Source organism: Staurois parvus, unplaced genomic scaffold (assembly GCF_062004578.1).
Source record: "Staurois parvus isolate SC_StPar_1 unplaced genomic scaffold, SC_StPar_1.0 ptg000027l, whole genome shotgun sequence".
NCBI lineage: Eukaryota > Metazoa > Chordata > Amphibia > Anura > Ranidae > Staurois > Staurois parvus.
In genome coordinates this window covers 639,881-654,612 of record NW_028317823.1, presented here as the reverse complement: position 1 = coordinate 654,612, position 14,732 = coordinate 639,881, and the positions used below count along the sequence as shown (strand labels likewise).

At 42.9% G+C, this 14,732-nt stretch overlaps 1 protein-coding gene across 1 annotated transcript in view; it reads right to left on the bottom strand.

The window, feature by feature from the left end:
- Positions 1–14,732, bottom strand: part of SLC36A4 (solute carrier family 36 member 4) — a 415,009-nt gene that overhangs the window by 212,564 nt on the left and 187,713 nt on the right. The window contains exon 10 of the mRNA XM_089656501.1: positions 9,321–9,490. Coding sequence (XP_089512627.1) covers positions 9,321–9,490 — 170 coding nt within the window. The remainder of the gene's footprint in view (positions 1–9,320; positions 9,491–14,732) is intronic.

The following is a 14,732-nucleotide window of genomic DNA, read 5'->3' as shown; positions in this document are numbered from 1 at the left end:
GAGCACAGCGCTGCTGCAGACGGGCACAGCACTGAACCAAGAGAGGACTCATAAGTGTTAATGGAGGGGGTATAAGGAACAACTAGTGGGACATTTTATACTTTAATGCAAAGATTGAATTAAAGGAAAAAATGTTTGGCTTTAGGACTACTTTAACCCTTATGATGCTAGCATTATACATTTAATTGTTCTGTTCTTTGTTTTTTTCACTTGATTTCTGGTTTCTGGCTTAGGTCAGAATGATGGCAAACATCCCAGGAGTCTTCATGGACATTTATTTTTCTTCTTTCATTGAAGGAAGGGCTTTCTCAGCTAAGCACATCCTCCTGTCTGCATGTCTGAGCTAAGAGAAGATGGATTTCAGGAAGTAAATGCTACATGAATCATCTGCCCTTTCTTTTACGCTTTGGCATTACCTTGAACATTCGTGCTCAACAAACCCTCCAATGTGGCCGAATTAAAACAATTCTGCAAAGAAGAGCGAGCCAAAATTCCTTCACAGCGATGGGAAAGACTCGATGCCAGTTATCACAAACGCTTGATTGCAGTTGTTGCCGCCAAGGGTGGCACAACCAGTTATCAGGTTTAGGGGGCAATTACTTATTCACAGAGGGCCTGGCAGGTTTGGACAGTTTTCTTTTCCCCTTATGAATTAAATAATAATGTAGAAACTGCATTTTGTATTTACCCGAGTTATCTTTGTCTAGTATTAAAATCTGTTTAACCTCTTGGTGCCGGGCCTTGAGGCCGAGCGGCCGCACATTTGCGTACAATTAAGAAAAACATATGTGCTGAGAGCGTGCGCCCTGCGCGCTCCCAGCACACGTGTCCGGTACTCACGGAAAGGTCCCGATCTCCTCTTTCGATCGGGAGCTTTCCAGATCATGTGACCGCCGTGACAGCGAATCACGGCAGTCACATGACCCTAAAACCCCGCCCCGCCCCCTGGCTTCTGAAACCCTTAAAGAGCCGGGAGGCACCGGCGCCAAGGGGTTAATGATCTGAATCATTTGAGTGTGACAAATATAAAGAATAAAAAAAATAAAATGAGGAAGGGGGCAAATACCTTTTCACAGCACTGTGTATGTGGGTATACACTACATGTTATGGATTCTGGATTTGCATTCATAGTTCAAATGCATAAGAAAAAAAATATAATATACACGTATGTATATATATATGTACTGTATACATACACACACACACACACACACACACACACACACATACATACACACACATATATATATTACATATATATACATACATACATGCATATCCACACACACACACACACATATATGTACATACATACATACACACACATATATATATATTTGCAATTCCTGCAGTCAAAAGCATTAGTATGTGAAACATCCATCACAGCAGTAAAGCACACAGAATCAACTACAGACAAATAGAAACCTTGGAAAGACTGCTTCACTTCACACTAATAGGAAAACAAAAATAATGATTTTATTCATATGTACTCATCACGGAGGAAACCTCCAGCGCGCTTTGGAAAGACTATGCATACTTTTAGCTGTAAACAAACTCTACACATCGGTAAACCTCCAGCTCTCTTGGGCAGTCAAACATAATAGAAAGGAAATGTATGCAGTTACAAGAAATAGAAAAAAATGCACGTTACTTCTTCCTAGTCAGTAAATACGAAATGTTGCACATAGAAATGTGTGTATTTGCTAACTGCTTTCATCAGGTGATGCATTTAAAGCCCAACTCCAGGCTACATACACCCCCTCCCCCCAGAAGATGCCCCCCCCCCCCCAAAGTATTTTATGCTATGATTTGTTACACTTTCCTTTTCAAGAAGTCTTCATTCAGGCCATTCAGTCTTCATTCAGTACTGGGTAGTCCTCAATGATGCCTGAACATCTTCAAGTTGGTGCTGCTCTGTGCAACATTAACCACTTGAGTCCCCAGGCTTCTTCTCCCTAAATCCCTTCAAGCCTCAGAGCATTTTGTTTTTCCTATTTTGCCTTTTAGGTTTTGCAGTCTCCCCCAGCGTTTCTCAACCTTTTTTTTGCTAAGCAAAATCTCAGGACAGCCTAGTCTAATATGTAAAAAAATGTGACAGTTGCTGTCAGGTATCAGGTATTCAGGAAGAATCATGATCAGCCGTGCTTATGCCATGATGTAAAAACCAATACGCCACAGATCACATTTAATAGACCAATGCAGGTGTTAACGAGTCCAGCTTTAGGAATGGTACAGCTGAAGTGAATGCATGTGTTTTATTTCAAGAGAGCTTTATTCCTTGTTCTTTGCTACATTAAGATGCTCTGTGTAGAAAAAATGGTTTGTGTAAATTGTTAGTCTAACATTAAGATAACATTAACCGGTTCCCTACCGCGCTATAGCCGAAAGACAGATACAGTGCGGTTGTCTAGTTCTGGGAGGACGTCCATGGACGTCCTCCCAGAACACGTCCCCTGTGTGCCCCCAGCGGTACGCACCCGGCACCGTCGGTGAACGCCGTGTCCTACGAACACAGATGATCACGTGATATGGTAAACGGTCATTCACAGCGGCCTTGCAGATCACTGGGTAAATACAGTTGCTGGTTGTCGGCTGCACTTTCCTCATGCTGTCACAGCACGAGGAAAGTACTGCCGATAACCGGCAATTGTCAAAGAAGTGATCAGCAATAATCATCAGTGCCCTGATGATCAGTGCCTCCCACCTGTGCCCAGCAGTGCCACCCATCAGTGTCCAGCAGTGCCGTTAATGCCACCCATCAGTGCTGCCCATCAGTGCCACCTATCAGTACAGCATCATCAGTGCCAGCTCATCAGTGCCCATCAGTGCAGCCTCATCAACGCAAATCAGTGAAGGAGAAAAATTACCTGTTTGAAAAATTTTATAATAGAAACAAAGAAAAACTTTTTTTCAAATGTTTTGCTCTTTTTTTGTTTATAGTGCAAAAAATAAAATACCCAGTGGTGATTAAATACCACCAGAAGAAAGCTCTATTTGTGTGAAAAAAATGATAAAAATTTCATATGGGTACAATGTTGCATGACTGCGCAACTGACAGCGCTGAAAGCTGAAAATTGGCCTAGGCAGGAAGGGAGTATAAGTGCCCGGGAGGCAAGTGGTTAAGTTGGGTTGACGATAGCACAAGTTAGCATGACCATGGCATTTTCACAGATATACAATCACTGAAAGATATTTCATTCACCTGCATGAGCTTTTGCACAGTGAACACAAATGTCATCCAGATCATCTGACATCAGTGTTGAGTCCTATTTCGGGAGAGTAAAGTTTTATTTATTTTTAGGAGATTTGTAGAAGCATTGAAGCCCAGGTGCTAGGATGCACCAAACTAGTGCTGTATAGTAAGAGCAATTCATTTAAAAGTTCTGAACAGATTACATTGATAAAAATGCACCTATGCCAAGACTATGGGCTAAAATATTTATATATGAGCAGCACAGAGGCTAAATGGTTAGCACTTCCACCTGGCAGCACTGGGGTCGTTGGTTCGAATCCCAACCACGGAACCACCTGCCTGGAGTTTGCATGTTCTCCCTGTGCCTGCGTGGGTTTCCTCCGGGTACTCCGGTTTCCTCCCACACTCCAAAGACATGCTGGTAGGTGAATTGGCTCCTGTCTAAATTGTCCCTAGTATGTGTATGTATGAAGGCGAGTTAGGGACCTTAGATTGTACGCCTCTTGAGAGTTAGATACTGATGTGAATGTACAATATATATGTAAAGCGCTGTGTAAATTGATAGCACTATATAAGTACCTGTAATAAATAAATAAATATATTCTTATCAAGCAGTACAAGCGTTAAAACAAGCCCTCACTGCCATCTCTAGCTGCATGTACTGTAGTCTAAGTTTAAAAGATACACTATATTGCCAAAAGTACTGGGATGCCTGCCTTTACACGCACATGAACTTTAATGGCATCCCAGTCTTAGTCCGTAGGGTTCAATGTTGAGTTGGCCCTCCCTTTGCCGCTTCAACTCTTCTGGGAAGGCTGTCCACAAGGTTTAGGAGGGTGTCTATGGGAATGTTTGACCATTCTTCCAGAAGCCCATTTGTGAGGTCAGGCACTGATGTCGGACGAGAAGGCCTGGCTCACAGTCTCCGCTCTAATTCATCCCAAAGGTGTTCTATCAGGTTGAGGTCAGGTCAGGTGCAGACCAGTCAAGTTCCTCCACCCCAAACTCACTCATCCATGTGTTTATGGACATTACTTTGTGCACTGGTGTGCATTCATGTTGGAACAGGAAGGGGCCATCCCCAAAATTTAAATGAAATTGTCCAAATGTCTTTGTAAGCTGACACCTTAAGAGTTCTCTTCACTGGAACTAAGGGACCAAGCCCAAACCCTAAAAAACAACCCCACACCATAATCCCCCTCCACCAAACTTTACACTTGGCACAATGCAGTCAGGCAAGTACTGTTCACCCGGCAACTGCCAAACCCAGACATATCCATCAGATTGGAAGACAGAGAAGTGTGATTAGTCACTCTAGAGAACACGTCTCCACTGCTCTAGAGTCCAGTGGTGGTGTTCTTTACACCACTGCATCCGACACTGTGCATTGCACTTGGTGATGTAAGGCTTGGATGCAGCTGCTCAGCCATGGAAACCCATTCCATGAAGCTCTCTATGCACTGTTGTTGTGCTAATTTGAAGGCCACACAAAGATTGTAGGTCGTTCGCTATTGTTTCTGCAGACAGTTGATGACTTCTGTGCACTGTGCGCTTCAGCATGCACTGACCCCGCTCTGTCATTTTATGTGGCGTATCACTTTGTGGCTGAGTTGCTGTTGTTCCCAGTTGCTTCCACTTTCTTATAATACCACTAACAGTTGACCGTGGAATATTTAGTAGCAAGGAAATTTCACTGATGGACTTATTACACAGGTGACAACCTATCACGGTACCACGCTTGAATTCACTGAGCTCCTGAGAGTGACCCATTCTTTCACAAATGTTTGTAGAAGCAGTCTGCATGACTAGGGGCTTGATTTTATACACCTGTGGCCATGGAGGTGATTGGAACACCTGAATCCAATGATTTGGAGGGCTGGCCCAATACTTTTGACAATACAGTGTAAGTACAAAGGCTCTGAAGTTGGGTTTGTAAACATCTTAGTGGAACTGCTGTTAGCTTACACCAGAAAGCTGGTAAGCTTGTAGTCCCTGCTGCCAGAGAAAAAAAAAGGGAGAGGAGCTGTCATTTCAATGCCTCTGTTTTGAATTTTGAAGATGTATTTTTACATAGCTACACAGGCCAGCAATACTTATTTTCAAGTTTGTGTGCTACTGCAGCTGCTATTTTTTTTTTTAATACTTTGTGTATTTGGCATGTTCTTGTTTCCCCTTTTATTTTGATATCATTTGGTATAGTCCTCAGTTAGATACTTGCAGCCTCCCAATGCCCCAAGTTAGTTTAGCTGTTGCCCATGCTAATTAAAGAGGTAATTTTAGAGAATGATAGCTTTGAAACATTAAATGCTTTTTCACCTCTTAAAAACACATCCTTTGTAATCTGCCAGCCTGGAACAAATTACATTAGATTTCATTCCTCTTGGTGAGTTGACACTGACTGTTATTCTGTTAAGCAAGTTGCCAAACTGTCTGCACAGTCTCAGGAGGTATGTCTTTTGCATAAAGCGATGTTTGAAACAAAACAGCTAGTAAAGAATACATTTACAATACAAAGCAGTAGTGTGAAGTGAATACATTACAAAGATTGCCCTGGTTATTACAGTAAAGAGAAACAGGGTGACCCTGTCTTACTTGCCCACTACAATGAACTGTATATAGAGTCTAGGCTTCACCTGTTAAAAGTAGGCATACCCCCAAAGGGGTCTTCAAGGTCTGGGCTCCATAGAGATGGACCATGGTCCTGGACCTGTATAGAACCCTTCAGCTAACTACACTCATGCACGATCCAGTTTTACTAAGGTTGCACAGAACTGGATGCACTTTTTCTATTGTAATATAAGAAGACAGTGAAGGAGATGGCTGTACAGTTGATAGAAAATTAATAAATATAAAATAATTAACCCCTTCAGCTAAGAGTGATTTCTCCATAAAAGGGAGAAGTAGTCCGTAACCTTAAAAAACTGAGGACTCAAGAAATGGGGTAGGTCACAGGAGAGGAGCATGTCCTTAAAATCTTTGCTGGTGTCCAATCACCTGAAGGTACAAGACCATAAAACAGGGTCTATGAATACTTTGCCTGTGCCATGTTTAAGAAAGAACTTGTTACAAATCAGAAATTAAAGCTGATCTCCAACTTTTGATATACTTTACATAGTTTGTTTGGGCCAGCTGGGAACAAACAAACCATGTCCCTCACTAACCTGTGAGGCCACTGGATGTGTGGTATAAACTGTATGTAGCTGCAGCTACATGCAGCATACTGCACTGTGTTCTGGGTGCGAGCCGAGACCTCCTGTCTCATACCCAGAACACAGTACAGTGTATCACAGCGGCCCTCAGCCATTCAGAGTAAGTGTTGTATTCTATCAATTGATACAAAGGTTCCTCTAATTGGCTGAGTCGGACTGATGATGTCACAACCTCTGACTCAGACAATCAGTGGAAGCGTTGTATTCATTGATAGAATATATTGCTTTCTTTGAATGGCTGAGTGCCACTGTGAAAGACTCAAACCTGGAACATAGTGCAGTATGCTGTATGTAGCCACAGCTACATACAGTTTATACCACACATCCAGTGGCCACATATGTTAGTGAAGGACAGAGTTCCTTTGGGCGACCCTGATCCCAGTCCGATCTCAGGACTCATCCCTAGCCCAACAGGCTGGCATCCATTGCAACAACAGTCCAGCAAAGGGAGTCCGAGACTGCAACCACCATAGAAGAGAGGGTCACGTCGAGCTCTCTAGTTGAATTTGAATGTCCTAGGAAGTGGACAATCTGGTCAAGTTGGATAGGATTTCTATCTGTCGTGTTCTCATATGGAACTGGGCATATAGGACCTCATCAAAGGTAGCCACTCTAAAGCCCAAATCCCGCATGTACAAACACAGGGGGGGCTGCTTGCAAGACAAGAGCTTCGGAGAGTGTCTGATGGGAGAGATCCTTGGCCTGCTCTGATCAAGAATCAGCCCCAGATACTCCAAATTCTTAGCTGGGGTCAACATAGACTTCCTGAGGTGGAGGATCCACCAAAGTCTTGAAGAGAACACACAGGGATCCCCATATTGTCCAGCAGGTATGAGCGAGTCTTCAAACACAGAAGCACAGAACCGGCCTGCCCCCCAGACCCTGCCCATCAGCTGAAGTCTGATTCCAGGCACCTCTGCCTCTGGTCACAGCAAATGAGGGAAATGACACAGGAGAAAGGGCGGGATTCCCACAGGCAAAATGGAGGGTGACGCTACCCACCATATAGGTCATAAAGCCCCAGGCTAGATTTATGGGTTAGGTGACCACATGGTACAGGCACCTGAGGGGACGAGGTACCGCAACCCAAACCAGAACAGGGTGGCCCAAACACACCCCACCAGCAGAATAAGATACTGTGGCTGCAGGAAGGCTCCAGTGGATCCAAACCCATGCCTGTCAAGAAGTCTCCCAAGGCTACACTGGCCGTCAGAGTACTTAACCTGTGAGCTACCGCTGCTTCACTCCCACGACCCTCTGGTAAGCACAACTGGAGTGTAGGCCAAGCGTATAACCAAGGCCCTGGCTAACCTCTTTGGCATAGGCAAGAGGGCTGTCCGAATACACAGGGTCAAAGGCAGGACAACCTGACAATGAGAGGCACAGTAGCCTCAGAGAAACCACCCCATCACAGTATACCTAACAGCCAATGCTCACCACAGCGGGAAGGGGAGGAGGGCGTATGGTAGTACAGAAGCCGAGGCCTGTAGGGGAGGAGCGGACCCTGCAAGATCAACCACCCCAGGGAGTACCCGCACCTCTCCACCGAAGTGGGGAAGGGGGGCTGTCGGCCAGGGGTAATACTGTGACAAAGATTATAGGCACCCGGTCATATGTGTCTCTGCCAAATGTTCAACTTGTTGGCCGCACCGAGCTAGCGGTCTGCGCATGCTCACTTATCAGACTGGGTGATCACTGGATCTAGATTATCGAGCCCATCACCCAGCCCGACTGCTGACAGAAGATCTCCGCAAGAAAAAATCCCAGGAATAAAAAAAAAAAAAAAAAAAAGCTATAAGACCACAAGTACCAGCAGAACACCACATTTGTACTCCTGAAACACTAGGCAGAATATGACTGGAATCCTATAGAAAAAGAGGGGGTTTTATGCCCAGAGAGGACTGCCCTTAGAAGGAGCCAATTTTTTTCTGCCTAGCATCCTACTCCTGTGGGTGGGGCTATAAAACCCTGATTGTTCACGGATTAAGAAGAAGAGGCTATGTCCGTCAATGAATGTAAGAGAACTGTGCATTTCTTTTTTTTCTCAGGAGCCTGCACAACATTCCTCCTGCGGTCAGCGGATCTCAGGTGAAATTTCAGGCTTCTGCATTCTCTTCCAACAGCTCTGTATGGCCTGTCAGTTTCAGAGCTGCTGAAAGAGTGAATGAAATACAGGGGTGCTCATCAACGCCTTTGCAGTCTTTTCGGAACTACAAGCCATCTGTAGCGGTGGCAGACAGGACTTGTAGTGCATTCATTCATAGATCTCTGTAAAAGAAAGACACAGCTGTGTGGGCAGAGCCCCAAACAGCCATGCCTATTTTAAAATATGACACTCTTCAGGGTAGAAGAACCCCTGCCCACTGTTACAGGGGGTGTGCAGGGGTGGGAAGAGGCTGCTGCATAGTAACATGTTACACCTTAAATATGGGTGTAACATATTACTAATGGTAAACCTATATTTCAAAAATAAAAGTTTTGCCTTTAGTCTTTAGAATTTTCATCAGCTGGTACTAATGGTATAATGCTGTATAGTAGTAATTTTTCCATTTACTTATGGTATTCCTCAACCATTATCCAACAGTTTTATCACCTCAAGCATGACTGCCTCTGTGTGAGTGTAGTATCCCCCCCCCATCCCCCCTCGCTTTTGCTGTCTCTTAACTCTAGATCTTTTTTTTTTTTTTTTCCATCCCTTCTAATATTCTGCTGAAACTTTGTGATTTGTATAGTACTGCTTGGACCTTGAAGAAGGGGACATTCCCCGAAAGCTTGTCCTCAAAATTGTATGTTAGTGCAAATAAAAAAAGTATCACGGACAGTACTCAATTGTTTCCATTTACTTATAAAACAAAAATGAAAAAAATAAAAATGTGACACTTAGGAATGATACAATTGTTTAAAATGAAGTTACTCACAGGTTATGCAGACTAGCAGAGTCCTCATGGCAAGTTCACAAGCTAGCTTCCACTTCTTGGATATTCTTGATGTAACAAGTGGAAGGATAATTTCAGCAGGAACGTAGTACTGAATGGCGTAGGTTACAAAAATTCCAAAGGAATACAGAGCCTTCACTAGCTGGTACACCCTATAGAGATAAAGAGACGCATCCAATATAACAAGGAGTCTTCTAAAAATGAAAAATATTGCAGCTTACCCCATCCTTGGATGTGGTCGCTGCATTAGTTTTTTTATGCCTCTAAAGGTATTTCAATGGCCAGAATAAATGAATAACTATGACCAGTAAAATGTATTTACAGTAAATGCCATGTGCATATTAATGTGCATAAATACTCAACATCAGAGGCATTTCTGCCGAGTTCTAGCAGACAAACGCCTGCATATTTGGAGCATATTGTAAATTCATTTGCCCATGTGCATGAGGATTAAAACGTGCCCTTACCTAAAACTATCACAGTGGGCCAGGTTGTCCGATACAACGCAAATATACACTGCAGTTTGTTATTCCTATTTTACACACCTTCTTCCTCCTGGAACTGATGGTGGCCTATTTAGGCTTTAGGGTTGGCTACACTGAGGCCCTTTTACCTACCCTTTTCTGGTTATGCCCAACCTCCTTTCCTTCCCGGCAACCTTTTGGTTACAGGTTCCTTCCTGTACAGTCAATCTCTACTTTAACATTTCGAACTACTGACTACTGTGATTTCTGAAAAAGGTTGGTCAAATCTGTACATTTCCGCAATATAATTTATACTTCTTTTTTTTCTGCACTTTTAAATGACTGTAACAGACTTTTGATAAATCAAAAAACTTTTTTTAACCATAAAACTATCATAGTTTTGCTGCAATTCTAGATCCATGCATTGAATATCACTAATGGTTTCTAGACCTCCAAATAACGCCTGGGTCACCAAATCATACAAATATCATAAATCTGCCTTGGGGAGTCATGATTATACCTGTTAGTTTTGCAATACCTCATGGGACAAGTAGTTCCACAACAGCTGGAGGGCTGCAGTTGCCTGTCCCTGGTGTAGACAGCTGATTTACTATCTTTGCTGCTGACTGACCTGCTGGGTGTTAAAGTGATTGCAAAGGTTTAACTTTTATTTTTTAAACATAACAAAAATGTTACAATAGTTTTGCACAGAGCAGACCAGATCCTCCTCTTCTCAGGTCCCCTGCTTGCGCTTATGGCTTCTCTCCCCAGCTAAGTGCCCACTATAGCAAGCTGCTTGCTATGGAGACACACGTGCGTGCTTGCTCCTGAGCCAAGCTTTGTGTCCAAAAAACACACAACACCACCCAAGCCCACCCTCCTCACTGACTGTGATTGACAGCAGTGGGAGCCAATTGCTCCCACTGTTGTCTCTCAGCCAATGCTCTCATGCACATTGCTGGATCAAAATCGGGCTCGAAATTATAAGGGGGGCTGGCAGGGGAAGGGTTTATCTTAATGCAGAGAATGCATTAAGGTAAAAAATATTCTGCCTTTAGAACCACTTTAAGATTTGCACATGGACAATGCATCTAAACTTAACATTATAAACACAATCCTAGCAAAATCTGATGGCATACACATTTAGCATGGTAAAACAGTGCCATGTTTCAATGAACATTACCATAAAGTAGCCTATTAATCATCAAACATGCACATTTTATTCTGGAATTTGTTATTGTTTTGCTTTTCTTGAAATTTAGCACAAATCCCGGATGGGCCCCCAATTGTTTTGCTTTTCCTGAACAGTGTACACAGCATTTTTCTTAGCACAAGCAACAGAAAACAGGCCTGTATCCATGCTTTACCGCAAAGTAACCAAAAAGATACAAGCAAAACAGTTCTACTTCTGGTAAAAGCTTGGTACAAAAATCAGGCAAACTTAGAACATTTACAGTAAAACAGTAAAAGTGAATAGTAAAAAAAAAAAAAAAAAAAAAAAAAGCTAAAGGGAGGGATGGTGGTAATAACGTAGGGTTTATAGAGAAAGACAACGTGATCTGTAGGGTTGAGCTGCATTAAAACTTGGTCCTGCACAGTGCAAAAGACAGCCTTGGGCAATGCAGAAGCAAGGGGAAATCCCCCACTCCAGTTGAGCCCCTTCTGCTCCAGCACAGAGCCCTAAGTGGGAGTTTGCCTTGGCTTCAGCATGGCCCTGGTAGAATTGATTATTTAGTAAATCTGTTATGCTGCTAATGAAGGTTTACTTGGAAGTGTGGCCTTTTTAAAGTTCACCTTTAAAAGTTAACATACCGTACATGTAGTGAAACATGCTGTAAAACAATAACTCACAGTGATTTGGATGCTTCTATGTATCATGGCAGCACTTACATGTAGAATGATTAATATTCAGACCACATGAAGACTTTATGTACATGTTATTTGGGGCGAAAGATAAGCTGGTAAGAAATGGTGGCGTAAGTATCAAATAATCAGGATTATAGCCCTGCAAATAGCTGCAAAAAGCTGCGTTCATTAAAACTAAAAAGTGGTATTTACAGGTTCCCCAGGGGACTCAACTCCATCAAATGCAATTCTTTAAATGTAAAATGATATGTTCTGATAATTATGCTATTTCATATTCTTGCTGAAAAAAGTCTAGAGCTATAAGATATATGGGATATTTATAAGTGAACCTGTGTGAACATAAATGCGGAAGATGGCAAAGCTGACTTGTTTTTAAAAGTGCATGCCAAAGGCGGTCATCCTGACCATGGCTTCACTACCATTGGAGAGTTCAGACTTTGGTCCATTATTACTGCTGACTTTCTCTGGTAACAAAAATCAGGATGACAGCCTCAGAGAATGTAGAGGTGGGACGTTTCAGCTTCAACTATTTTAACCTGACAGGTTCAGAATCATTCTAAATGTAACCACTTTACAAAGTAACTGAATGCTGTCAAGTACCCTAGAGCAAGAGATGTCACTGCAGGGCAACTTATATACTACAGGTACTTTTAAAACTCCAACAATGCAGTGCTTTACATACTGTATATTCACATGCACACTCACACACATATACTATGGCCAATTTAAACAGCAGCCAATTAACCTACCAGTATACAGGGATGTTGAACTCCTATTGCCCGATGCATGGGACATGTAGTTCCGGGCGCCGGGCAAGTAGGGTGTTTTTTTTACCTTCAGCTCTGCTGCGGGCAAGCAGCGGGGCTCACCTGTCAGGTAGAAGCCTCTCCACCCCCCGTGTGAAGTTCCCCCCCGCCCACTGTCTCCCGGGCTTTGCTTGCCCATCTGCAGGCCCGGGACCAGCTCACCGCCAGCAGCTAGAAGGGAGGGAGGAGAGCATTGCATTACATTCAGGGGAGACATCCAGGGTCTTTTAGACCTTGGATGTTTCAATAAAGAGAACATGTCACCAAAAAATTATTACATAGGGGACATTGTCCCCCATGTGATGAAAAAAAAAATAAGTTAAAAAAAAAGTTTTTTATTTAATTGTAAAAAATGAAAGTTACACCCAAGCACATAACATCCCCCCACATATACGCACGTGCAAACGTAAAAGCACACACTGAGGCGCCTACGCATGAAAACGTCAATTGCGGTACACGTTACATGTGGCACGCCAGAATTAGAGCAATAATTCAAGCACCAGACCTCCTCTGTAACACTACAGGGATGACCTAGAAGGTGCTTTAAAAGCATCACCTATAGAAAATAAAGGGTACTGAAGTCTGTCGACATTTCACAAGCGCACGCAAACTTAAAGTTTGACAAGTTGGATATCTATTTACTCGCTGCAACCTCATCTTTTATATTTTACAAAAAATAGGGAAATTTATTGCTTTTTTTGTGCCCTAAAATTAAGTAATTTTTTAATTAAATTTTGCGGTAATATCATGCGACATAAAACTTTTGAACTACCACTATTTTATTCTCTAGGGTCTCTGATTTCAGAAAATATATCATGTTTGGGGGTTTTGTGTAATCTTCAGGCCTAAATGATTTTTTTTAATCTGGTACAAAAAACGCAAAAACGGCTCTGGCAGCGAAAGGGATCAAGGATAAACCCAACACTCCACTTTCCTGACAAGCATCCAATCAGTGCTCATCACACCGCATGGTGTCCCTCTGTTCCATGCTAGTCCCTGGGTGCAGTGCTGGAGAGAGGCAGGGAGGGGAGGAGGAGGTAAACAGCGCAATGTTAGAAATAATAAAACGCTTAAGTCACCATAAAACCACTTTTGTTTTTAAAACATTCCTAATATCACCTCTGATTTAAATACAAATTTGTTTAAAAAAAAATATCTGGACAAGTAGATTGTCATGAGGGACAAGTAGATTGGGACACTGATTTAGTCCCTTAGACAAGTATTTTTTTCAAAAATGTCCACACCTCTGAGTATATCTTAGGAGTGTGGGTGAAAACTGTAATACCTGGAGGAAACTAATGCAAACACAGGAAGAACTTTCAAACTCCATATAGCTATTATCCTGGGGCTAAAATAGAGGACCCCAGTACAGCAAGGCAGAAGTGCTAACCACTAAGCCACAGTACTGCCTTAAATTGGTTTTAAAGGCTCGAGGATTTTTACCTTCATGCATGTTATTTTGCATGCAGCACCCCCCAATACTTACCTGAGCGCCATCTTGATCTAGCAATGCGCAGAGAAGCCACAGCTGTCCTGGGTTTCTCCCTCCTCATTGGCTGAGACCGCAGTGGGAGCCACTGGCTCCCACTACTGTCAATCACAGTCGATGAGGAGAAAGTGGAAGGTGGGACCAAGCCATGTCTGTGTGAAAACAGACACACAGAGTAGCGGCTCCGGTGCCCCCATAGCAAGCTCCTGGCAATTGGGGGCACTTGGCAGGAGAGAGGAGCCAGGAGGGACCCGAGAAGAGGAGGATTGTGGCTTCTCTGTGCAAAACCATTGCACAGAGCAGGTAAGTATAAATAAAAATAAATAAATGGGAAGTTTCATTTAATCTTCTCCCCTGCCACTTTTCTTGCGCCCAATCTCCTTCACATCACAAGTGCTAGATTGATCTTTGCTGCAGCTGCAAATGGTAAGGGAATCCCTGGCTGTCACCAGAACTAGTGTTCCCATTGGAAGATTTCCCCTCTATTACGATTTTTGGAACAACACAAATTTTGGGATTTTCTTTCACATCCAATTGGAATGGTAAACAGGACAAATCGAGAGAGTTCCCTCTAACGAGGGCAAAGACAGCAATGAAAACTGACAAACGTTCTAATCCCTATCCATTCTATTTAAAACTAAAAAAGGTTTCGACTTCAGTTATATTTTGGTGGCTCATGAAGACAGACGTTGGCTTACAACAGTTCATTAACTTTAATAAAGTAGTGAGGCTCCATTTGACTTGCTTGCCTTTCTTGTTTGTACAAAGC